The 27377-nt window shown below is 48.1% G+C and overlaps 1 protein-coding gene across 10 annotated transcripts in view; it reads right to left on the bottom strand.

The window, feature by feature from the left end:
• Nucleotides 1-27377, bottom strand: part of ATXN2 (ataxin 2) — a 2542428-nt gene that overhangs the window by 2047499 nt on the left and 467552 nt on the right. For all 10 annotated transcript variants that reach the window (XM_069619525.1, XM_069619517.1, XM_069619521.1 and 7 more), the window contains 2 exons: nt 21287-21447; nt 4156-4247 (listed from right to left, as the gene is read on the bottom strand). In XM_069619525.1, the coding sequence (XP_069475626.1) occupies nt 4156-4247; nt 21287-21447 (253 nt within the window). The remainder of the gene's footprint in view (nt 1-4155; nt 4248-21286; nt 21448-27377) is intronic.

The following is a 27377-nucleotide window of genomic DNA, read 5'->3' as shown; positions in this document are numbered from 1 at the left end:
TGGATGTTTGGACAGATAGCCGGGGTCGCTACTGGCTGGGCGGTATTTTGATGTTAGAGATTTATTTACCAGAGGAATAGAATCCGGAGTTTCCCCAATTCTTGGCCACCCTGTTTTGCAAGGCTACATGAAAGGGTAGTAACTGGGTCTTCGGTGGGACCATGGTCCAATATATCTATCTGTTAAATCATCTTGGATGAATTGGGCTGGTGGTCTAGCCCATCCTAAGTAATCTACTCCTTTGTCATTAATTGACGGTATGATGAACTGGCATGTGCTCCTGGTTCTGGTCTGCCAAAGTCATTCTCAGGAGATGTGTCAATGCCACTTGCATTGTGTAAAGATTCCACCAAATCCCTCATTCTGCTTTCCTCTGAGATCAAGCATTCTGGGACATTTGGGGTGCCATATTCTAGCCCAAAAGGTACATTTTCCTCATCAGATCTCTCCTGCTCCTCAAAAATTGAGGTCAGGGATTTGAAAAACTCCTTCCTGGGGAGAGGCTTGAAAACCTACTCTGGGACAGGAGGAGGAAGAGGTGTAGTACCGGGCTCTGAGGAAATTACAGGTTTTGTAACCTTATCCTTCTCTTTTTCTGGCTTCGAAGGCGTCGAGGCGGTCTTTGAAGATTTTCCCTTCGAGGTGCGATGGGTCTCGGACGGCGTTGGTGACCTCGAACGGTCGACTCAACTAGAGCGTTTTTCGCTCGGCGTCCTGGAAGGTTCCCTATCCTTCCTTTTTCGATAACCCGGGCTCGAGGGCGCGCGAGTGTCGGAGCGATGACACTCCCGGCCGGCTTCCGAAGAAGGCGCAGACCGAGGCTTCGCTTTCTCAAACACCTCCATCATTTTGACCCTGAATGCTTCCCACTCTTCAGAAGACGAATGTTTCGTGGGGCATTTCATCCTTTTCGGAGACTCGTCTGACGAGGTGGAGGGAGACCTGTGGCATCCTTTCTTCGATTTCTTTGACAAAGACGAGCGATGGGAATCGCTTCGGGACCTAGATCGATGCCTTTCGCGTCGAGGAGATTTCTCTTCACGGGATCTTGACTCGACGCTAGAGGCTTTACGATCAGTTTTTCAACCTACCTGTAGCTTTCCTCCCCTTTCTCAGAAGGCCTTCCCCGTCATCGCCTGACACTTCGTACAGGCCTCCATGTCGTGGCCTTCTCCAAGGCACCACAAACACTCTCGGTGCGGGTCCGTGATCGACATTTTTGAGCCACAAGACTTGCACGTTTTGAATTCCGATCTCTGGGTCGTGGTCGGCGTCGATGACGAGGACATATTTCGTTTGTTATTATATATTCTTCTTCACAGAACTCGAGGCGCGGCGAATGTCCGAATCAACGTATACTGCGGAAAAACAGAACTGAGGCCAACGGGTGCCATGCCTGCTACTTATACACCCGATGACGTCACCCTCGACGGAGGCCTTCGAGGGACCATCGACTCGATGACATCGACACACGCACTCTGCTGAAAAAATTTCCGAAGAGCAGCAAAGCTGGATGGAATAAATCTAAGATGAGGAATACGTTGGAGGACACAATCCACTCGAATTTAAAATTTTGACACTCACGCATAAATGTATTTCAAACAAGGCACTGGACTACCTTAACTCGATTAGGAAAAAAAAACAGTCCAATAGACCTACTCGTTCCCAGTACACTAACTTGCTCGACACTTCTAGATTCAGAAGACTGAAATCAGGAGGTGCAAGCTTCCCAGTAATTGCACCCAAACTTTGGAACGCACTCCACACGCATCTAAGAAATGAATCTTCATTCTGTTCATTCAGAAAAAACATAAAAACTCTATTTAGGATAGACGTCACACCATAGGCAATCAGCCCAAACCCCGCACAGATGTCCCTAGAGCGGACGTCTAAAATAATTAACCATTGTAACTATGTCTATCTTATGAACGTGATTCTGATTTGTAACGTACTGGACTCTGCTTGAACACTACTTCCTATATATGGAATGGTCTTTGCTACACCTTTTACCATTTGGTGACTGCTCCTGCCATATAAGCTTGAAAATACTTGTAACCGACTGCTTAAGCATTAGCGCCGAGATGCGGTTGGACTTTGTACGCTTTACAAATGTAAAAATAAATAAAATAAATAAAAGCACAATGGTAGGGAAATTAAACCACTGCCATCAGCCATTTAAAGTAGTGAGGGTAACATACAAAATGTTACATGACCATCTAAGGATAAGGGACTACTAGGTAACCCCCCAGAACTCAACATAAGATTTTGTGTATGCTGGACCCACAAAGATAAAAAGGTAGGTAAAGTCAATTTCACTTTACTATTGTTGGGAACAGTAGTTCATACAAGAAAGGGTATTTAAACCTTATGAGAAATCTAAAGGATTTATCTGCGACACTGCACTAAAGGTGCGGTGTGTCACCATGCAAAATGTAGATTCCTATGGAGTTTGTCAGACTCCAAAAACAGTAGAAACACAATCCAAATCAGGTCAAAACACGAAAGAGTGAGAAAAAGGTTTCACTGCTTCCAGGGTTAAAATTGAAAAGTCCGAAAGTCCAGCAAAAGGGTTGAGGGTCTCTAAGGTGGGAGGAATTGAGCACTAAAATGAAAATTCTTTTTAACAGTGCTGGAACCAGAGTTGGTTGTGCCAAATTGTCCTCAGACTGAGGAGAACATTGTGGCAAAATTTGAGGTGATTTCACTCTCCCATGAGTGCTGAATAATTGTTCCAGTGGAACTGTAAAATATTTGGAAGCAGCAAAGTCTTCGAGTCAGAAACTAGAATGGAATTATCTTTGACACCCCGGTACCGAATCAGAGATAGCTGCAACAGGTGATTTTTTTCCGCTTGTGCTTCCTTGGAGAAGTCGGTACCAAACTGGATCTTGAATGAGAATGTTTATGCCTCTTGTGAGAGGACTTGTGACTTCTTCGGTACCGAGGAGCTTGAGGGCTCAACTCCGGTTACCGTGGATAAGACAATGTCCATTGGTACCGAAGTACCAGATGTTTTACATGCAGGTGCCAACTTGACCAAAGCAGACAGGGGAATCGGAATGTACCGAGTCAACCCGAGAGGCGTGAGCCTCTTTGAAGGAACCCTTGCCTATTTAGTTTACCGAGGCATTAAATGGTTTTCCCTGCACGGTCGTAATTTTGTCTGGTGTTAATTCTTCCAGTACTGGGTGTATCTTCTCAGCAGGGAAGTTGGTAGGTCTGGAAAAGACCCGGGGCTAAGCTGATGTCGGAACTATTGGGACTGGGGGCTAGCTAGTCTCTTGGCTGTAGCTCCTGAGAATCTATCCGGGGCTACAACCAAAAGATCAGGGGCTTTAGCCCCCTTAGCCCCCCCCCTAGCAACGCCCCTGCTTCTCAGACGATTTCCCACCTGGAGGTGCTAGCGTTTAACCACCCAGAGGTACTCTCAGGTGAAATCTCCCAGGGTTTCCCCATGAACGGTCCCGTGAAGACCCCAGAACTGGGGAGGCAGTCTTCCCTTGGGTAACGAAGGCCGGTGCCGAGACACATACCTCATCTGAAGGTACCATCCCCCTCTTACCAATGTTGTCCTCCCTCATGTTCCGTACAAGTCTTCGGTACTGGTCTCAGCTGTGACATGGAGAGAAGATGAGTCCACAAAGCCCTCAGTGAATCCCAAAGCAAAAGACACAGGTACTCACCGGGTGATGTATACCCAAACACCAGAATGATGGGGATCGGCCGCAGAGAAATGATTCCAGCAACTGATGCGCTGCTTGAATCCTGTCGCATACAGCATACATAGAGGGAGGCACCACGAATTGAAATAAAAAATGAAGAACCAATCGCTAAGAAAAAAAAGGGATGGACAGCAAAAAGTAACGTCCCAAAAAGGAGGCAGTCGCAGCGCAGCAAAATGCTGACTCGCCCCCCTGCGAATGCAGGTATTGCCAACCAGTTGGGAATGGGGGAGAGCCAGAACGAAAGAGAAATATTAGTTGCCAAATTTTGGTTTGGTATGGCATGTAACCTTACGCTCACAATATCGTTCGAAAAGGCAGAACTGAAAATATGAGGCAACAGGAAATACACTTTAATACTTTAGTTGAGTAATAGCAATTGAAAACCGGTGTAGAATGTTGCAAAATAAAACAAAATGTTAAGCAAACTCACGTGTAGGAGGAAAGACTGCTGTCATAGGTCGATACTATGCCATAGTTTTCTTCATTATACCGAAACATATCATTAGGGTCCCATCCATTAGACTAGAAGGAAAAAAAATACTTTGAAAACCTAATTGCTGCATAGCTAGTAATAAAATTAGATGTTTAAAATGTTTAATATTCAAGTTCACAAAGTCCCCATTTGATACGAAATGCATCCAGTTAAAATATCCAAACTAAGCACCAATAACCTTTGCGAAAATAAGAAGCTCAGATGTGCTACATCATTTCTTATTAGGAAACTGAATATTTTGTTCAAATAGACCACACACCTCAATGTTTTGATAGAGCTTGGGGAAATGAAGGGTGGTCACTACCAAGACTGTTTACATCTCAGAGATTTTATGGTAAAATGCACTGGAGAAGTGCTGCGGGTGACAGAGTGACAAAGAACTTCCAAATACAAATTCCAAATGTCTCCCAGTTTACACAGTTGGCAGTTCTGGCACACTATGGCGTGTCTACTGGTATTTTCCTATTTCTGACTTCACAACTAAGGCAGGTCTACCTTTACTATTACATGTACAAAGTTTGATGTATGCTCTCAGGATGTGGGCTGGCATTGTAGCAATATTGGGTGACAGGCCAACATCAGGGGATAGCCCATCTTAAATGTTGTACATGGGGGGGGGGGGGGGGTCCCCATCCTAGAGCATAAGGATGCCATTTAGGAACAAAACAGTCGCAATAAACATTACAGTTGGCCAGACAGCTCATGTGGGGGCATTGGGCAGCAGTCCACAGTTGACAAAATGGGGCTGCCAGCAGCAACAAAATGTTTTTAAAGATAAGAACCAGGATACATCCTTTACGGTTTGCCTGTTTTTAGAAAGCACAGTAAGAGCCACATTGAGCTTAATGTAATGCTAACAGCCAACTAATCATTAGGAGATCATGCAGCAGACCAAACTTGGTGACTTTACTTTGAATGGGACAGGAATAGAGAGGGTGTTTACACAACTGCTTTAACTGGGACCCCCAGTCTCACCTCTTCCCTTACTGCAGACATGTGTCCGCTAAATAAGAAGACAGGTAAGTGAACACTGCCATTAAATGTGGAGCTCTAACTTGCGATAAGGAATGTGGGAGCGTATGAACCCAACATTTTTATGAGAACACTAGAACACATGTTGGAAAACAAGGATAAGGACAAACCAAAGTTTAAGTGAGAAATTGATGCACAGTTTGGATGAAATCATTAAAAATTGTGGGCATTCCAGGGATTTTTTAATTGTGCCTTAATTTTAGAGTTAAAAAAAAAAAAAAAAAAAAAATTGGACAGGATAAGTTCATTTAAATGCATCGCAGAATTATGTTGAGGACATTTAGCTTATTCAGTAATAAGTTCCTTCCGTTTTACAATGTGCTCATATGTATCCAACTCTTGCAGATTCTCTTATGGAACCATAGCTTCTTTTCTTGTGTAATCACTTTTTGAGAAGAAGTAATGGGTTAAGCAACTCTTATTTACAATGTCGGACCTTGCTCTACCATAACCGCAACATTTTCATTTTAGCCAATATCACGCACTAAAACCTCATTCATTTTGTGGACATTGTAGATCGAAAATCAAATTCAATGTCACCACGTTGATTATACTTATGAAATTTGCCAGAACATCGACATTTTGCTGCACTCCCCACAGCATATGTTCTAAGGTCCTCAGTGTGTCAACAGCATGTGCCAAGAGACGGATCGGCATCAGTTCCAGCCTCTCTGAATTGCTGTATTACCTATTAATGGTTCTGATCAGACATGTTCCAACAAACTGAGGCCGAGTGTGAGGTTCAACCAGAAAATGGTGAATCAGATACTGACGACACAGAGCTGGAAGAAGACCCCCCCCCCCCCCTGCTGGCGATCTGATCTGAATCCTAATGACCATCCTGAGATGCAGACTTTGCTTGCAGAAGGTGGCCCCTGTAGGGCAGACTTCAGGAGAGGTCAAAGAGTGTCCTACTCTTTAAGGTCTTCACCAACAGGCAGCTTCCCAGCTGGAAGGGAAAGAGCTAGGGAAGCACAGGTTGTACTGGAAGGATGCCCCCCCCCCCTCTACGGTGAACCTATTGAGTCTACCTCAGGGGACTACAGAAGACGTAGTGCCTCAGAAGGTGAGAACCCAGTTTCTATAGTTAGCCCATGAGATTCTTTTAGCTGGTCACTTAAGTGAAGACCAAGGAAAAGATTTCTCTGTATTTCTACTGGCCCAAAATGGGGTCTGATGTAGATAAGTTCTGTAGAACATTTGTCAGACTTCTGGCAAGAGTGGATCCAAGAACGTAGCACCTTTGGTGCCTCTCCCAGTGGTGGGAGTCCCCTTTTGAGAGGGTAGGAATCGACATGGTTGGTCCCCTAGACCCTCCCACATCTTCAGGCAACCGATTTATATTGGTTGTGGTAGACCATGCTACCAGGTCTCCTGAAGCCATACCTTTGAGGACTGTTACTGCTTAGGCAATGGCCAAGGTCCTCCTTGGTATTTTTACCAGGGCAGGTCCTACAAGGTATTTTTGCTAGGGCAGGTTTTCCTAAGGAGGTTATCAACAGCCTACCATCCCCAAACCAATGGGTTGGTGGAGAGGATTCATAGAACTATGAAGAGCATGATCAGTGCTTTAGAAGAATCCATTAGAAGTGGGACCGTCTACTGCCATGCCTTTTCTTTGCTTATAGAGAAGTCCCTCAAGAAGGGGTTGGGCTCAGCCTTTGATGTCCTCTATGGTCATCCGGTTAGAGGTCCATTGGCCCTAATCGAGGAGGGGTTGGAGAGTGTTCCTTCCCACAAGACAGTGAGAGTCACTGACTATGTGATAGGTCTCCGAAGGAGACTGACACAGGATGACAGAAGCTTCTGATAACTTGAAAGCAGAACAGGATCTGGTTCAACATTGGCATGACCAGAAGGCCAACATGGTTGAGTTTACTCTGGGCCAGCTAGTTCTCGTTATGGTACCTACAAGGCAGAGGACCTTACAGGACAAATGGATCGGACCCTTCTAGTTTGTGGGAAAACTTGGAGAGGTCAATTATTTGGTGGACTCCTAAGTAGGCCGCCAGGGTTTTCACACCAACAACCTAAAGGCCCATCTCTCTACAGCAGAACTGGGAGCATTGCTTCTAGCCTCTACTCAGGAGGAGGAGGAGAGTGAGCCTCTACCTGACCTCTCCAGGGGACAACCTTTAGATGGGAAGATACGAGTTAATCTTACTTCTGATCTGACACTGGAACTACAAGAGGAGTGCAGTGTTAAATCAGTTTGCTCCTCTGTTTTCACTATCACCAGGCTAGACCCCTTGCAGCCAGCAGGAGATTCTCACTGGTGACTGTCTACCTGTCAAAAGAAGGGGGTACAGAAGGTCTGATCATGTCAGAGAACATAAAGGAGGAGGTCAAGAAGATGCTTGATCTCTGGGTAATATAGCAAGTCCATGGGCTACTCCTGTTGTACTAGTCTCCAAGGAGTTGAGATTCTGTGTGGATGTAACGCTCACCTGGTTCCCACGGAGGCGCGGCGTCGAAGGCGCAGAACTCTGAAGATGGACAGGAAGGGCCCCTCTATTCTGGCTTCCCTGGCTCGTTGGATACCCTCCTTAGGGTTTGGAAGGATGAGCTCTCCATCCTGCTTCTGATGCAGGGGCGCGTTGAAACCCAGTTACTTCACTGGATTGAGGATTGATGGGAGTTCAGGTAAGCTTGACTGTTCAGGTAAGGCGCTGTAAAAGTTCGGTTCAAAAGTTCAAGCTTAATAATAATGTTTGTTGTCTAATTGCAGCAAGCGCTAATGCTTAGGTCTTTTTCCCCTTAGGGGCCGGGGTTCGGAGTGCCGGAGATATGGCGCCGACCCGAAGTGAAACAGTTCTAGATGAGCGCTCAGGTAATGTCTTTGCATTCGCTCATTCAATGTCTTTGTCTTTTTTCCCCATAGGGGCCGGGGTCCGGAGATGCCAGGAAGCGGCAGGACCCGAAATGCAGTGGACATAATCCAACAGGTAAGACTTAAAAGGAAACTGAGCTTTCCTTATTCCTTTTCTCCCTCTCACCTTTGTTCTTGTCTTTTTTCCTCTAGGCGCCGGGACGTAGCTGAATCCGGAAGATCGCTGCTGAAGATGGAAGCGCCTTGCAAAGGTGAGTAAAATGCAGCGCTGCAGCGATCGAAACGAAATGCCTTTAAAATTATGTCTTCCTTGTCAGGGCCGTTGGAGAAATGACTCCGGGATGCAGATTTAGCAGGTAAGGGCTTTTCTTCTCCTATTCTCTTCCTTTCTCCCCTTGCAGGTGTTCCAGGGTGCTGGCAGGCGTGGCTGAAGTCAGGATGCAGGAGCTGACACGGTGAGCGTCCAGCTGCTAGGTGCAGAACGCGAAGCATGTGTGGCTGTTCGGGTGGGGTTTAAATAGCCTTGGAAGAAGTTCCTGGTATGTATCCTTCCACCAATCAGGTATGTATTCTTCCCCGACCACACCCGGGTGGTGAAGTAGTCCTACAGGTTAAGTAGTCCCATTCAGGCCTCAAGAGGGCCTGGATGAAGCAGCAAGGTCTGCATCAGGTAAGTGTGCACCCAAGCACTTAAACACATATCCTCTTCTATGAGCCTGGCGCCTAAGGCGCCAGGACTGGGGTCCGCTATGAGCCTGGCGCCTAAGGCGCCAGGACTGAGTCCAAAGGGCCCCGACTTGGGCCCGCTGAGACTTCCCTGGGGAAAATGATGTCTGCCTCTGGGGTTGCTGGGCCCGGCCTGGCTCCTTAGAGGTAGGCACCATGACAGTGGACTATAGAGCTCTAAATACAGTCACTACAACTGATGGCCATCATTTACCTAGGAGAGATGAGCTGGTGGACAAACTTGGTTCAGCCAAGTACCTCAGTACATCTGACCTAACATCAGGCTATTGGCAAATGGCTCCGACTCATCATGGCAAGGAAAAAACTGCATTTTCAACCCCAGGAGGCCTCTACTAGTTTAAGGTTATGCCTTTTGGATTAAAGAATGCACCTGCTACATTCCAAAGGATGGTGAATAATGTTCTGAATGGGATGGAGGACTTCTGCATGGCATACTTGGATGACATTACAGTGTTCAGTCCTACTTATAAGGAACACATTGACCACTTAGGATATGTATTGCAGGCTCTTGAGCAGGCCAATCTAACCATAAAGGCAAGTAAATGTCACAATTGATCAGAGTAAAGAGGTCTACCTTGGACATGAGGGAGGAGGAGGTGAAATGAGTCCATTGCCTAGCACGGTACAAGCTCTACAGGACTGGGCCACCCCTACTACACAAACCCAAGTGAGAGCCTTTCTATGCCTCACAGGGTACTATAGGAACTTCATAGAGAACTATGGGACTATAGCATCTCCCTTGAATGTGATCCTCACCCAAATTCCTCAAGGTCAGGTGGAATGAGGAGTGCACCAAGGCATTTGAAGGACGTAAGAAAGCCCTTTGTCAAGCTACAGTCTTAAGAGCTCCTGACTACAACCAATCCTTTATTATACAGACAAATGCTTCCAATACAGGTATAGGTGTAGTTCTGAGTCAGCTGGATGAGAAAGGCAGAGAACACCCAATCTGCTTCATCAGCAGGAAACTGAAGGACCCTGAATCAAAGTGGGCAACCATGGAACAAGAATGTTTTGCCATTGTGTGGTCTTTGAAGGAGTTTAGATCATACTTGTATGGATCTACTTTTGTAATTCAAACAGACCACCAACCCTTGAGATGGTTAATGAAGAGGACGGGGGAAAATCCTAAATTGTTAAGATGGTCAATCACCCTACAGGGGTTTGATTTTACCATAGAACACTGGACAGGGTGTAATCGCCAAAATGCTGATGGTCTCTCCATAAGGAACAAGTTACTTACCTGTAACTGTTGTTCTCCAGCATGGGTCTGGCATGGATTCACATGCTCATGAATATTCCCCGTCGTCAGGCTGGGAATCCTCGGTAAAGAAAAAACCAGTATCAGTTTCGTTTCTGATCTGTCTTTCGTAGTAATAACCAATCACTGGTCTCTGCGTCATACTGACCACAGCCAATGACTGCCCTCTACCTAAGCACCGCCTCTGGCAGCCATCTTCAGATTTGGAAGCACGTGAAGTGGCAGTATGACCAAGTGAAGAGCCGCAGAGGGGTAGGCGGGAGGGTTCGCATGTGAATCCATGCCAGACCCATGCTGGAGAACAACAGTTACAGGTAAGTAACTTGTTCCTTCTCCAGCATGGGGTCTGGCATGGATTCACATGCTCATGAATAAAGAATACATAGCAGTACACACATGCACAACCACGGGAGGTGGCAAAGGCTCAACATTAAGCATCACATCAACTCAACATTAAGCATCTTACCTCCTCACCAGGCTCACCTCAGGCGAACAGGTTGCGCAGCACTGCTTGGCCGACCCTGGACTCCTCCCTGGAATCCCGGTCGACGCAGTAGAATTTCGTGAAGGTGTGCGTCGACCTCCACGTAGCAGCCCTGCATATGTCCAGCAGGGGCACACCAGATAGGAACGCCGTGGTAGCTGCGATCGCTCTGGTGGAATGGGCTCTCGGACGGCCAGGCAGCGGTCGGTTTGCCAACCGGTGACAGTACATGATACAGCCGGAGAGCCATCTAGAGATGGAAGCCTTCGAGAGAGCCTTCCCCTGATTGACAGGTCCAAAGTTCACAAAGAGTTGCGACGTCTTCCGAAAACCCTTCGTGCGGTCCACGTAGAACTTCAGCGCTCTAGCTACATCCAGCGAGTGCAAAGTCCTCTCAGCCGGCGACGAAGGCGACGGGAAGAACACAGGTAACACCAAGGGTTCGTTGAGATGGAAGTCCGACGGTACCTTGGGCATGAAGGAGGGGTGCGTCCTGAGCACTACCCTCGTGTCGTGGAAAGTCAAGTACGGGGCCTTGCAGGAAAGGGCCTGGATCTCTCCCACTCGTCGTGCGGAGGTGATGGCCACAAGAAAAGCTGTTTTCCACGATAGAAACTTCAACGGGGCCGAGTGCAGAGGCTCGAACGGAGGTCCCATGAGCTTGGTCAGCACCACGTTGAGCTCCCACGCCGGGGCCGGAGCCTTCACCGGCGGGAACGATCTGAACAGTCCCTTCATGAACTCTTTCACCAGACGATGAGACCACAAGGACGTCCGCCCCGTGGTTCTGGTGTATCGGGAGATCGCAGCAAGATGAATCTTGATGGACGCGTGTGCCAAACCAGCTTTGGCCAGCGTCAGCAGGTACGGCAGTACTTGGGGAGCCGTAATCCGTAGAGGGTTAATCTTCTGTGCGTGGCACCAGACAGAGAACCTCTTCCATTTGTGTCCGTAGCATTTAAGAGTCGAGGACGCCCTGGCCTTTGCAAGAACCTCTCTGCAATCGGCCGGTATGTCGTATCCTCCAAACTCTAGCGCTGCAGGAGCCAGGCCTGCAAGTTCAGCGACTTCGGGTCGTGGTGGAGGATGGCGCCTCCTTCCCTGGAGAGTAGATCCGCGTCCGCCGGCAGCTTGATCGGCGGGGACGCTGACAAGTCCAGAAGGTCCGGGAACCATATCTGCCTCGGCCACGCAGGTGCGACGAGGATCATCCTGCACCGTGACCTCTTGAGCTGGTTGACGAGCCGGATTAGCAGAGGCAAGGGAGGGAACGCGTAGAGGAACAGGCCCTCCCAGGGGAACGAGAAAGCATCGCCCATGCTCCTCGTCTGGGGAAACCTGCTGGCGAACCTCCGGCACTTGGTGTTCGTCGCCGTCGCGAACAGGTCGATCTGGGGTGTGCCCCACCGTCGGAAGAGGCGATCCACCAGATCCTGCCGTAGTCCCCACTCGTGGCACGAGCGCAGCTCCCTGCTGAGTGAGTCGGCGATGGTGTTTTTTATCCCTGCCAGATGAAACGGCACCAGAAAAATCCCTTGGGCGACGGCCCAATGCCACAGGTCCTGCGCCTCCTTGGACAGCGCTGGGGACCTGGTTCCGCCCTGTTTCCTGATGTAAAACATGGTGGTGGTGTTGTCGGTGAAGATCCTCACCACCTTGCCCTTGAGGGACGGAAGGAAGGACCTGAGGGCCCAAAACACTCCACGGAGCTCCAGGACGTTGATATGCAGGGACTTCTCCGTCGGGAGCCAGAGTCCCCTCGCGTGCAGATTTTCGGTGTGCGCTCCCCACCCTTCCAGGGAGGCATCCGTGGTCACAGTCTCCTGGTGGGCTGGGGTCTGGAAGTCCATGCCCGCCGTCAGATGCGCGCGGGTACCCCACCACCGTATCGCTCGTCGGAAACTCTCGTCGAGCTTGATCCTTTCCTCGAAGCTGCCCGTCGTCTGGATCCAGCGCGCATCCAGGAATTCTTGCAACGGGCGCATCCGGAGCCTGCACATGGGAATGAGGTAGATGCAGGAAGACATCATCCCGAGGAGGGACTTGATGGATCTCACTTTGGCCGCGTCGGCCACCAACATCCGTTGCACCTTGCCCAAGATGGTCCTGGTCCTCTCCTCCGACGGGGAGGCCAGAAGGGACACTGTGTCGAGCCTCGCTCCCAGAAACAGTGCGACTTGCGCGGGCACCAGGTGGGATTTGGCGTAGTTCACGGAGAATCCCAGGTCCGTGAGGAGTTGGACGGTCCTTGCCGTGTGGACCACGGCGAGCTCCTTCGTCTTGGCGCGGATGAGCCAGTCGTCCAGGTAGGGGTAGACGTGAATACCCTCGCGGCGCAGCTGCGCCGCCACCGGTGCGAGGCACTTGGTGAATACCCTGGGTGCCGACCATAGTCCGAAGGGAAGGGCTTTGAACTGGTAATGACGCCCTTGGACCACGAACCTGAGGAATTTTCGGTGCCCCTTTAGGATGGGAATGTGGAAGTAGGCATCCTCCAAATCCAACGACGATAGGAAGTCTCCTTCCTCCAGTTGACCCAGGACGTGCTGGAGGGTGACCATCCGGAACTTCTGCGCCTTGATGAACTTGTTCAGCCGTCGCAGGTCCAGGATGGGGCGCCATCCTCCCGTCTTCTTCTTCACGAGGAAGTATCGCGAGTAGACTCCGGAGCCCGGAAGCCTCTTTGGGACGAGTTCGATGGCGCCCTTTCTGAGCATCGCCTTTACCTCCAGGAGAAGTTGAGGGACGTGAAGTTCTTTCCTGGCCACGGGGGGGGGACGCGCGGCACCTTCTTTGAAACTCGAGCGCGTGGCCCCGGGCCAGGGCGTCCAGCACCCAACGGTCGGTGGAGATGGACTCCCACACGCTGACGAAGCCCGCCAGCCGGCCTCCCACCGGGGTGCTTCGGTGGGGGCCCGACCCCACGGCCGGTTCAATCCTGCTTGGACGCGGCCTTGCCGCCTTGACCTCCTTGGCGACGACGGCGGGGTCCGCTAGACTTGCCTCGTCCTCTGTAGGCCTCTTGCGACGACGAGCGGGCCGCTTGACGGTAGGAAGCGAAACCGCCGCCGGAACCTTTGGAGGCGCCCTTGCCTCCGCCGCTCCGAAAGGGCGTCCGTCGTTGCTGCAGGACTCCAAGGGCCCGGGCCGTCTCAGTATCCGCCTTGATGGCCTGAAGGGAATCGTCCACTGTCTTCCCAAACAGGTTGTTCCCGTCGAAGGGCATGTCCAGGACTCTGGTCTGGACGTCCTGCCGAAAGTCCGTAGCTTTGAGCCATCCACGACGTCGAAGGCAAACGCCGTTGCCCAGCTGGCGGAACCCAGTGTCTGCGATGTCCGTCGCCACGGTGATGGCGTGGTCCGAAGCCACTTCACCTTCCTGGAGGATCTCAAGGGCCTCCGCCCTCTTGTCGTCCGGCAGAAAATCCAGCAGGGGAGCTATCTTGTACCAGAGCTCCCTGTCGTAGCGGGCCACGATAGCCAAGGCGTTGGCCGCTTTAATCGTCGTCGCTGCCGACGAGATGACTCTACGTCCCATAGCATCCAATTTCTTTCCCTCGCCGTCCGGCGGGGAAGTCGATGTGGAGGCCGCACCCCCCCCCCCGCTTTCTTCCTGGCTGCCGCGGAGACGACGGAGTCCGGGGTAGGCTGCGCCCGGAGACATAGGGGGGCCGTGTCCGGGACCCGGTACTTTTTCTCGTACCGGTCTCTTCTAGCTGGCGTAGTGGAAGGGTTCTTGAGGAGGGAAAGGCCCTCATCCCAAATGTCGTCCAACAGAGGCACTGCGAGGACCGTCTTCCTCTTGGCCTCGCGCCGCTGATAAAGGAAGCCTTCCTTTTTCTTCTCCTCAGGGCAGAGTTGGAAAAGCTCGGAAGCCCTGGAGATCATGGAGTGGAAAGCTCCGATCTCGTCGGGCGGAGAAGCCCTGGTGGGAGGCGACGACGGAAAATCCTCGTCGTATGCCTCGTCGTCCGTACCCGTCGCTGCCGTGTCAGTCCCCGTATCATCCCCTCGGGTGGACGGGGAGGAGGGCTGGACGGGGCGCGACGGTTGAAAAGGAGGTGGAGGATGGATCCTTCTTTTCTTGGTAGGGGGAACACCAGAAGGTCCCGGTTCTGGATCCCCCGACGGGAGAGGTTCCTCCGTCGGTAACGGTAGCCTCGTCCTTATCTCGGTGCATAAGGACTGTATGGCCAACAAAATGGCCGCCGAGTTGTCTCGCGGCGCTGGCAGAGGGGAATCCGACGGGCGAGCAGGGGCCCCGTCGGTATCCTCGACGATGTCGTCGTCACCTGCGTCGGGGCCCATTCCGACGGGCTGGCCTTGTTCCACGCCTAGGCCGTGGCTTAAGACCTCGATCAGCTCCTCTTCTGAGGTTGAGGCCGAATCTACGACGACGCCCTGCCCCCCCTTCTTCCCCACAGAGGGTTTCACGGGGGTCCTATCGATGGGCACAAAAGAAGACTCCCTCCGAGGAGGCAGGGAGATTCTGGGCCCTGGGGTCGCCACCACTGGTGCAGCCTCCACAGGCTGGGCCAGGGCCGCCGCGACCGTTTCGATAGAGGGCTTGGTCGGATGGATCAAGGCCTTCACCACCTTAGGTGCGCTCACCGCCTTATCCTTATCCTTATCCTCTGCCTTAGAGCTCGACCGGGGTCTTTCCAGGAGCTTCGCCGGGTGCTCGGCCTTCCTCTTACCCGACCCAGAGCGTTGGCTCGTGGTTGATGGTGCCGGGGAGGGTGCGCCCTGCCTGGCGCCCGTAGAGCCCGACCGTTCGGCGCTCCCGGTGCCAGCGGACTCGCGGTGCTTGGCCTTATGTTGGGCCCCCGTCACCGGGGCGCCCTCAAAGGTCTTAGAAGACCGCTCGGATTTCTTCTTCTTCTCGCCAGACGGGCTCCTTCTCCACGTGCGTTTTGTCCTCATGAAGGCAGTAAAGGCAGAAAGAGTGTTCGTCCTCCTTAAAGACGTTCTGCAGCTGGCATCCAGGGCAGACCCTGAACAGCTTTCCGGGCGTCGAGCTTCCCTTCTCCTGGGCCATCTCCGAGACCGGGCCTGAGAAGCTTCTGGAGTCCTCCGAAGTGTAGCTCGACGAAATCTTCACCCTTGAGGGGCACAGACGAATCCGACACGGGTCCCCGTTGATCGGATGTAGGATCGGTGGAGCTTGAGGCTCTTTTGACCGAAGAATCGAAGTTTTTGTGAAAAAGCGCGAAAAAATAGCACTAACGCTCGAGAGCAATAGCACGAGGATCCCAACACATGAACGTGCGGTAAAAATCTGAAGATGGCTGCCAGAGGCGGTGCTTAGGTAGAGGGCAGTCATTGGCTGTGGTCAGTATGACGCAGAGACCAGTGATTGGTTTTTACTACGAAAGACAGATCAGAAACGAAACTGATACTGGTTTTTTCTTTACCGAGGATTCCCAGCCTGACGACGGGGAATATTCATGAGCATGTGAATCCATGCCAGACCCCATGCTGGAGAACCGTCCTTCTTGGTCATCGACGGAAAACCGTGGAAAATCTCACATCCCCTCATCATGGTCCGGATGCAGGCAATATAGGGACTTGAAGTGACGATCCTCAAGGTAGATGTTCCTCAGTGCACACTTGGTGTTAGGGAGAATTATATTATATACATGAGCCTTTTTTCCCACTCTTACATGTGTTTTGCCATGTGTATCTCTACTGTTTGTGTGATCTTGGGCTCTGCAGCACACCACTCCATGAGCCCCACTTTTTGTGTGTGTTACACAGCACCTTCAGTGCAGTGACACAGGGTTGTCTTTTAGACTTCCCACTAACTCCATTTTTCTGGGGCCGACTACTGTCCCCCAGAAACATGTAAAGTTGCCATTAACTTTATATAGTCACTTTAAAACTATAGACCCAGTACAAACCATCTTACATGGAGTATTGGAAAGGGTTAATTCCTACCCCTTTTCGTCTGTGCCTCTCTGAGCTTTGTTTTGCTCTTAACATTTAGACTTGGCTGGTGGCAGTGGTATCTACCCTAACCTTTCTACTGCGATTATACTATATAAAAGTGGTACTGTTCCAGGCTATAGTGGTAGCCTCGAACTTAAACCCGCTTGCCCAAATACTTTTTATTTCGGCTCCGGTCGGGTTTAGTTGCCATTTCTTTTTGTTAAAGTCCTTCTTGTGTCTTACTTTGCACGCATTCTTTGTTCACGGTCTTTTGGCGGGCTTCTACGAAGAAGCCCTCCTTTGGCGCCTGGGTGTCTAGGTGGGCTGAATGTGAGGGCAGGGTGTAGTCACCCCCTGCACAGGGTCTCCTTGGAGACCCAAATCGCACTTTGTAATGATTGGCTGAGGTGGTTGTCCGGCCCGGAGAACCCCCCTGCTGAGTGATTGACAGCCAAGCTGTGTGAATGGGGGATTTTCACATAAAAGGCAGGACTCTTGGGCTGGAAGTCAGAGTCGCCACTGGAACTGCAAGAAACCGAAGAGAAGCTGAGAAGACGAGGCCGGTGAAGCCCTGCTGCAGTCCTGAGCTATCTACCCTTCAACGACCAGAGAAGATCCAGTCCGGAGTCTTCCTCCCTTGAGCCAGGTGGGGTCAACCAGCTCATCTTCTACAGCCAGAGGATCCGCTTTGTGGTCGAAATTGATGCACCCTGCTGTAGTGGTCCGGAGAGCCATCTGAAGAGCCTCTCCTGTTTTAACAGCGCGCACCTTTTATTCACTGTCGCTGCTGCTGGCCTTATCCCTGGGTAGTGCAGCTCCAGGAACCGTGAGTCTGCAGGAAACTACCAGGAAAAACTGCCGTGGCACCAGCGTTCGTCAACGAATAAGGTACTGTGTCTGACTTCGAGGAATTGGGGTGAACCCTTCTTCCTCACCAAAGGCTTGTCCTTTTCTTCCTTCCCTCTTATAACTTTTGCCTCCTCTTCTGACAATATCTAAGTACTCCTGGCAACCTTGAATCGTGAACTGTTCTAACTGTGTGATCCTCGGCAACAGGGACCCTGTTCCACTTGACAAAGGCGCAGGTCTATTGACTTTTATCTTCGTGTTAGAAGGTGCCCTCTGATTCTCTCTGCATTGACAAAAGTATTGCCTATGATTTTTATCCCCAACTCTCTTGTGTTAATTCATGTGCTAAGTGTGTTTGACTAAGGTTACATTTCTCCCCGCGGGTACGCGTATCTTTAGTAAGACCAACTGTCATTACTGTCAAAAAGTGATCGCATATGTATTCCCGGTAACGTCTTGTTTCATAACACCGGTCTGTCAAATCCTTACCATGAATTATTCTGCACAAGGGGAATTGGTTGTGTGTAATGTATTTGAAGTGTGGTTTTATTTTACTGGAAGTGAAGTGCTTTGTGAACAGATTGTTTAAAAATAAATGTACTTCAATTTTTTAACCAGAAACCTTGAGTCAGTGTTTCCTTGAGTCACAGTAATTGTAGTCCTTTGTGTAATCTCTACTACTGCTCATTTACTCTTGAGGTAAGTCTGGCTGCTCAGTCACTGCTACCACTCTATGTAGTACAGGTGTGTACCAAAGGTGAACTTGTATCACCACTTGTAGTCTTAACTCTGTGCAGTGGTCCCTAAGGGCACTGCATAGAATTCTGCCTAACACTTGATGCAGAGCTTGAAGAGACTCCTCTCCTCCAACACCGTTGAGGTGCGAACCAGGCCCAAGCCTGGGCCTCCGAAAACTTGAGAGAAAATCTGCGATGTAAGTTGAACTTCACTGACATTGGTCCCTGCTGCAGTTAGTCGAACGATGACTGAAGATGCAACGTTGGTAAAAAAAAAAGACCAATTTTATCGAAAAAACTCAAAATCTAAAAAAGGGCTCGAAGAGCGATACAAGAGGAATCCAAACACTGAAACGTGCAGTAAAAATCTGAAGATGGCCACCGGGGGTGGCGTTTATGGTGATGGCTGTCATTGGATAGAGGCAGTTTGACCCAAAAGACAGTGATTGGTTATACAGTAAAATACAGTTTTTAGGCTAATGCAAAACTATTTCTTTTACTGAGGATTCCCAGCCGGATGACGGGGAATATTCACGAGTAGGCAAATCCATGTCAGACCCCATGATGGAGAAGAAAAAAAAAAAAAACAACACACATTGTTGTGACAATCTGACTACTACTTTGTTAATCACCACTTCAGCATTTCTGTTCAAATTACTTCAAAGGCGTACAGAACTGTGTACCCTTAACATTTCCAAACACAATCTATTTGGGGGATATCAATCTGGATTCAGATCCTGGGGCAACACAGGGATAGTTTAAAGAGTGGAACAGCACTATTGCCATTGGAGAAGCAGGAGAGTAAGTCTGCTTGTGAACCAGGATCTCTGAGCAGCAATCAACACTGCGAGCCACAAGGTTTGGATTAAAGTCCTACGTTTGTCTGAGTCTATCATGGACTGGTTCCGCTAATTTCTAAAAGACTGCACATAATGTGTGGGAGGGGAAGGTGGTCTGAACGAGGTATGCACACTGATGTCCATAAATAGGAGATGTGGTTGCTGAGACAGCCTTTTGATACACAAGTATTCTAATAAAACACAAGTATCTTATATTGTGTTCAATGCCCGATGAGCAACCCGAGAGCCGGCCTTCGTGTCACTGAGAACAAGTTGCGTATTTTCTCTAAAACATAACCCCACAAAAACTACTACTTATAGTCACAAGTGGTTATTCCCCATTTTCTTGGTTTCACTCGCACACTGATGCACTCCAATATCCATTGGTTTCACGCTGGATTCTAATCATAAGATCAAATGTCACATCTCTCCCAACTAAGAAGAGGTAACTGAAAAAAAAGCAAGGAGCAATTTTTTATTTCGTCTGTCTTCTCAAAAGCTTTTCAAGCGCTATTATGTCTACTTCGTTGTAATGCATCTTCACTGTTCCTCCTGCATCCTCTCTAGCACCATTATAGACTAATTATTTCTGCTGACCGCTAAATTATCAGAATATTAACATTTTAGCCCATTAGTCAAACGTTAATTTATTTTTCACAGACATGCCTTTACTAATCTAACGCATCACTTCCAAGGTTTGGGTGTTGGATTAGCAGCCATGCTCCAAATAGCTAGCAGTTTTAGACTTCTTACAAATTTTAACCTTCTGATATTAACGATCCTACCAGTCCACCTATTTCTTAGCCTAAGTATCTCCAGCTGCTGCACCATGTCTGCAATTATTTACCTATTTCAAGCCACCTTTCTCTTTGAGCTGCGCAAACTTATGAAAACTAATTTCTTTAAATAGTTTCATTTTGCAGAGCCATAAATCGGTTTATGTTAATTGTTCTACATGTTCTTTTGTGTATATGTTTTACACACTTATCTTTGTCTTAAAGTAAGGGTGTGCTGAAAACAATTTCTAAAATTAAATAGAAATTGACAGATAGGGTTATTTCTGATAATGATTGGAGGGATGTTCTCAGGGTGAGCATAAATTTGGGAGAAGATATGAGTTTGCGTTTGATTCGGCAGAAAATTATTGGAAGATTTTATTGAAAACCAGTAAAAATGTTCAAATTGAGGCTGAAAAGAGATGAGTTATGCTGGAGTTGTGGTACTGGTAGAGGGTACTCTTTTACATCTACTGTGGGAATGCCCGAGAGTGCAAATATTTTGGAAGGATGTAACTGATAGAATTGATTGCATTTTTGGAATACGCTTGCAAAGATCTGCAGCAAACAGTCTTACTCCCACATAGAAAAAGATGCGTACATACTAGCAGACGTACTTGCTGGATTGACAGGCCCATAATGGTGGCGATTAAGCTAATCCTGAGGATTTGGAAGACAAGGAAAAAACCTAATGTTGAAGCGAGGTTGACGGAACTAGAGATTTTATCAAAATATGGTAAGGTCTCATTGGATAAAAAAGGTAAAGAGGAGGAATACTTCCTGTTATGGGGACCGTTTGTGGCTCATTATGATTGATCTAGATGTGAGAATGTGAAAAAAAGGTAAGGTTATTATGAGCAAAGTTAGGGTGAGGTAATAAGGTTTTTTTTTCTTTTCCTTCTTCCTTCTTTCTCCCTTCCTTTCCTCTTCTCCTACTCATTTGTGTTGTCCATTGTGTTGTTTTGTGTATGTACGCAAGTAAGTTTATTTGGTGATGATGATTTTTATGTTTCACATGGTCTGGTTATTTTAATGGAATATATATTGTAAGATATTTAGGATGTTTTGAAACTTTGGTTGTTATTGATTATTGTGAGACCTTGTTAAAACTATGTCAAGTCGTTATAGTTTATTGCAAATTTAATAAAGAGTTTTAACCAAAAAAAAGAAATTGACAGATGCTAGAAAAATTCAGACACCCTGAAATAGCATGCATTAAAAAAACCTCAAAATGGTAAACGAAATGCTGCAAAAGCTTTGAAAGATGAATTCAAATACAAGCTTGTGTGGCAAGACCATAGACTGCAGAAAAATGAAGTAATTCCCATGGTGAGGAAGAGGCCCTGAGATATTGTACTTTCCAAATGAGCAACATGATTAGGTTTCCTTTAGTTTCCAAATTGTTCATGCAAATTAAATTTCTGTAATCCAGACTGGTGCGGGGAAATATAGGCTTGAGCTGAAATAAGCTCAAGATCTGCCTCATGAATGTGGAAGATCAGAAGCTGGAGGGACCAGCTAAATAGACGCACTTCATTTTGTAAAATGTTTGGAAATCTTAAAATAAATATCTGTTTCAACTTACAACATCATTTTCTAAACCATCTAGATCATCAGGAGTACCAATCGTCGTGCTATTGTTGGAGGTGGTGATGGTTGTACTTTCTCCTCCATCCCAAGGCTCCAAATCCTTCTCCTTGTGCTCTCCGTTTACTTTAGAACTGATGGCAGAATCTGTAAAAGCATCTGTAAAACAAAACCATGGAGTTGTATGAATTGTCTTTAATTTACAAAGTGATCTGATAGAAATCGATCAATTGCCTCTTGCGCAACAAATTAAAAACACATAGCTAAGGAATGACTGTAGATTTTTAATCTGGTTATACACATGTTAAAACACTAAGGTGCTGGCTGTCAATTTGAATGACTTTAATAATTGGCGAAAGCGGTAGAACAAGTTACTTACCTCTAGCCAACGTTCATTCTTGTACGTAGGATTTATTTCGGCCATAGCGGATCATAAAAGCAATACAAAACAATATAGTAAGATTCATTCTGATGGGAGTTCCTCCCACGGATTCTTAAGCTATAATATCCATTTCTCAGATGCTCGTCAGAAATGTTTTGGGGATGGAATGGTTCTGGTTTCCACCCTGGTAGGCCTCCCACCCCACACTGAGTGGTCCCCATCCCTTGACAGGGTCAGGCTACTGACCCTGTAACAACACTCAGTAACCAGGCCTGAAAGTTCCTTGTAACCATGAAGAGTAGAACAAGCAGTGAAAAAGAAACACATTACCTTGAGTAATGTTCATTCTGATTGTTATGTTAATTTCCCAGCAACTTCAAAACTGTGCAGGTGGAACACAAAGTCATGGTCTAGGACCTTGCACCAAAACATGAACTTGCAACGACAAACTTGCATGCATTTGGTGTACAATAACCTTGCATGCAGAGTGCATCACACAAAGAACCTACTCTGAGACATCCTGATCCTTTTACCTCAATCTCTCAATAGCTACGCAAGAGGATTCGTACTGTAAACATTGGGGTAAAGCACCCTGTCGCATGATTGCATCAATAGACCTTCTTACCAAGGGGTCTTTGTAAAGATCCCTTGGATCAGCTTTCGGCAAGAATGCCAGGAGCAGAGTTGAGCAAGAATTGATGTAGTAACCCTGGGAGAGACTACACAACCCTTGTCCTCTTGCTATTAGGAAACCCACCTATCGGAATAGGTCTGTATTACTGTCGGGATGCGCTTTGGCCCCCGCAGGGGGTGATGGGCGTACCTGGGTCTGGGGGCACCAAGAGCGGACCGACCGCTCCTCTCGCGGCGGTCGCCTGCGCCGGCAGCGGGGAAGCCCGAGCCGATGCTCGGCGACGCGGCGTGTCACCGTTGCACTTACCTGCCGGAGGGCGGGCCGTTGCTCGGGGACGCGGCGCGTCGCTGCCGCATTCGCCCGTGGGAGATCCCAGGCCTAGGGACGGGAGGGGAACGGAGACCCTCCCTGACGAGGAAGGGGGGCGATCAGCCCTTCAGCGTGCCGCGGATCGCGGCTGGAAGACGCCTGGAGCCAGGGCCCACCCATACCCAACGCGACCATATTTTGGGTCACGTGATTGCCTCAACAGTTCCCAGCGGATTGGATGGAATCATGCAGGCACGGCAGCCTTTATGGGAGGCGGGTCAATCCGGCAGCAGCCAATAGGATGCCGGCTGGTCAGGGCTGATGGCAATTGGTGGGGGCTTGATGCTAAGGTAGCCCATAAAAGCCCGCCAAAAGTAACTGACGAGGTTCTCTCATTTTTCAGGGAAGGAACGAAGAGGAGGAACGAAGGCCAGAGTGGTGGGCCTATTCAGACATCACGATATAGAATAATCTTGAGGACTGACTCACCATATTCTGAAGGGATCAAACCCTGGTGAAGTGAACCAGAGGACATTATGTTTTGATTTGTTAAGGACCCTTTATCCAGTTGGAATAAATATAATTCTCAGTACCTGCCTGTCTCCTGAAGGTTATTTCCCACAATTACACAAGTTGGCAGTGTGACTGAGCAGCCAGCCTTATCTCAAGAGGGGTAAATGTGAGCTGTAGCAATGAACTCCGCAAATACAAGTATAACACTTACGCAAGGTTTTTAATTAAAATAATTATTTAACTGTCAGTTTTTTAAATAAGCATTTTTTCAAAAGGGCAATATATGTAGCAATCAAATACACTTCAAAATACCTGTTCAGAACACACACATAGTTAGTAGATACTCTTTGAGAAATGCTTCTTACACACTTCCTACACCCGGAGGTGACTTCACAAACTAGGACAGTAATTGCATTTATATACTAGTACGCTTTGTAAATTCTGAGGTCAGCAGAAAGGAAAAGTAACAGGAAGGAAAAAGGTTAAACAGGTTCTCAGAGCATATGAGCATGTTAAATCTTCCAATGAAATCTAGATAAAAAAAAACATTCCCAGCAATATTAGTTCAAAACCAATGTATCACCTATGAGGGACAGTAAGAATCAAAGTCAAACTGAATAGAAGAGTCTGTGTGGAGCCAGGACAGCCAAAGTCAATTGGAGCACAGCCAATGGAGCTGAAGCAAAGTCTTGCGCAAAGTTAGAGATCTGTTGAAGAAAAATCACTGTAGGGTCACAAGCCGTTAAACTTGTGAAAGTTAGAGCTGAAATCAACTCTAGAAAAGCAGCTACTGCAAGTTTTAACTGAGAAGCGCAAGCTACAGACAATGAGGTAAGTACCCCAAGTCAGAACAGTACCTATGGTTAGAAGAAGAGGGTCCAGCTGGCTTCTGTCTGGTTAAAACGATGCAGATCCTGTGTTCCTGGGCCTCAGTCATGGGGACAAGAGGGACGACGTCTGGGACTCCTGCGCCAGCAATTCGGAGATCAGCGGCAGCTACGCGCTCTTTTCAGATCAGTACCACTGAGGTTCTTGGACACCGGTTGGGATTCCTTCACTCCCTGAGTCCTGCACTCTGGTGAGTGGACTCGAGCTCTGGTCGTTCTGCTTCTGGAGAGACCTGGGGAGACTCCTGGAACTTTTGTCCGGCTTACAGATTTTGCACTCTATTCAGATTTCTCGACCCCTGGCACTCGGTTCATGCAGCAGCAAAGAAGTACAGCCAGATGGGGAAGGAGTTCCAGTGGAGTTCATCTCGGGGTTGGTTGGTCCCACTAACCCAAGGAAAGAAGGTTGGAGCTTCTCTTGTTGATCAGAAAAAGGAGTTTCACAGCACAGCAGCAGGGCTTCACAAGCCAGTTTAAAGGTCCAGGAGGATGCAGCCAGCTTCGTTCACCGTTTCTTCTTCGGATAGTTCTTCCCAGTGGTCCACTGTCTTTAGTCCCAAAACCCTAACCTTTTAAGCAGGTTTCTCTCATTCATGCACATCCTAGCTGTCATTCAAACAGCAGGGTGGCTGTCCTGCAAGGACAACCAGCCAGCCAGCCAGTCAGGACTGGGTGCATTCAGGCATTCCTAAAGACAAAGGACAGGAGTTACGGGAACCTCCCACAATCCCTCAATTTTCAGACACACTGGAGCCAAAGACGGGTTTTAGAACTGAAGCCCGTCAAAGGTAAAATGAACAAAGGGCTCAGACCTGGTTGGCGCACAGAGTAAAACCCAAGAAAGACCTTGCAACCAAGAAAATGACGAAAAAAAGACGACCGGGGACATTTTGACAAAATGGTCCCCCATGGGTGCTATAATCAGCTGAGGATTCAGCATGCAGTAGAAAAGCACAATGGTAGGAAAATTAAACCGCTGCCACCAGCCATTTAAAGTAGTGAGGGTTACATAAATAACATTACACGAGTAAATAGGAAAAGGGGCTAAGTAACCCCCAGCACTCCACATAAAATGTGGTGTGCTGGAACTACAAAGAGAAAAGTTAAGTAAAGTCAATTTCACTTTATTATTCTTGGGAACAGTAGTTCTCACAAGAAAATGTATTTAAACCGTTTGAGAAATCTAAAGTATTTCTCTGTGACACTGCGCTGAAGATGTTGCGTTTCACCATACAAAAAGTAGATGCCTATGGAGTTTGTTAGACTCCAAAAACAAAGGAAACACAATTCAAAATCAGATCAAAACACCTGAGAGAGTGAGAAAAAAAGGACTCACTTACTCGGAAAGTAGATCGAAGGAGCGAGAGGCTCAACTGACCAAAAAAATAGAATGTAAACTTTCAAAGAACGTAAATCACAGTAAAAGCTCGAGAGCTAAGCACGAGGACTCCCAACACGTGAATGTGCAGTAAAAATCAGAAGATGGCTGCCAGATGAGGGGCTTAGGTGGAGGGCAATAATTGGCTGGGGCAGTATGACCCAGAGACCAGTGTTTGTTTGTTAGGAGGAAGACAGTTCAGAAATTAAACTGAAACAGATTTTTTCTTTACTGAGGAATCCCAGCCTGACAACTAAGAATATTCATGAGAATGTGAATCCATGCCAGACCCCATGCTGGAGAAGAACGAGTTACTAACCCCTGGTAATGTTCTTCCAACTGGATGTTCCTCCCACGTATTCCTAATCTTTGATATTCGTCTCTCGCCAGCCTTGCTGCTTCAGAAGAAAAATGTTCTCGGCAGAGGGCGCTGTGCACAATGTTGTGGTGTCGATGCCCCTTGAGGGCCGCCGTGGAGCATCAACATCAGTAGTACAAATAGCTCAAGTAGCCCCCGCTGGCTTCAGTTCTGTATTTTCATTCCATAAATCGAGGAATTAACCAGGCGTACCCATGACCGCAAGCTCTAAAGTAACGCAGAGTGTGAAACACGTAAATTGTACAGTGGGGTAGGTTGGCAGGGGCGATGAGGAATATGTGGGAGAAACATCCAGTCGAAAGAAAGTTACCAAGGGTAAGCAACTTGTTCTTCGAATGGATTGTGTCCTCCCACGTATTCCTACTCTTTGATAGACTCCCAAAGAAGTGACAATTGGAGGAGGGAGTACTATTTAAATTAAACCTGAACGGAATGAAGGACTGCCTTAGCAAAAAGACCTCCTGGAGTGTAAGAGGAATCCAAGCAATAATGCTTAACAAATGTATGAATGGACGACCAGGTCGCCGTAGAGCAGATATCAATTATCAGGACACCCCTTTGAAGAGCAGCGGAAGTTGCCTTGCCCCTCCCCCCTCCTGTGGAATGAGCTCAGAGCCATTCCGGCAGGTCTTTGCCCGCTAATCTGTAGCATTCGCCAATAGCCAGTGTAATCCACCGGGATATGGTTTGTTTAGTTACCACAAGCCCCAAATTAGGCCCGGTGTATCCCACAAATATTTCATCATCGCGAAATTCTGCCATTCTAGCAATATAAAAGCTTAGAGCCCTTTTTGGATCAGGCCTATGCAGCCTTTCCTCCTCCTGACCTAAATGAGGGAGAGGATAGAAAGATGGAAGTGTTATCTTCTGCGACAGATGGAAGTCAGAGACTACTTTCGGCAGGAATTATAGTTTTACTCTAAGGACTTATCCTTATGAAAAGTCATACGAGGAGGCGTGAATGAAAGAGCCTGTAACTCACCCTGCAGGTTAATGTTAATGCCACAAGAAGGGCCGTTTTCAAAGTTAGGAGCCTTAACGGGCAGGAATGTAAAGGCTCAAAAGGGGAACAAGTTAGAAACTTTAACACAAGGTTTACATCCCAAGCAGAGGCATTAAATGGGACTAGAGGATACACATTAGTGAGTCCCTTCAGAAATTGAACAATTAAAAAGGTATCTTGAAATAGGAGACCTCTTCAGAGGAGCCCATAAAAATGGAAAGCGTCTCCGGGAGTCCTTTTATCGTTCCAATCTGGAGCCCCTTACAAGGATTATGTTGCTGGCCTTCTGGCCAAAAGCAAAATCTCCATTACATCGTCCAGAAGGTCCCAATCCTTGTATCTCAGCCTCTCAGAAACAATGCATGAAGGCTGAGTGTCTTGACTTCCGGATGGAGAACACAACCTCCCTCTTGCGAGAGAAGATCCTCTCTTTGTGGAAGACGTATTGGAGGGCAGATGGACATGTCCAGAAGGTCCGGGTACCGTGTCCTCCTGGCCCAATCCGGGTCAATTATTTTAATGGATTTCCCAAACTTTCTCAACCTCCTGATCACGTGAGAAATGACTGGGACTGTAGGAAACACATACAGGAGTGGAAATTCCC

This window comes from Ambystoma mexicanum, chromosome 10 (genome assembly GCF_040938575.1).
Source record: "Ambystoma mexicanum isolate Mex_15411 chromosome 10, UKY_AmexF1_1, whole genome shotgun sequence".
In the NCBI taxonomy this organism is placed as follows: Eukaryota; Metazoa; Chordata; class Amphibia; order Caudata; family Ambystomatidae; genus Ambystoma; species Ambystoma mexicanum.
The sequence above is the reverse complement of the archived record's forward strand: the minus strand, read 5'-3'. Positions and strand labels throughout refer to the sequence as shown.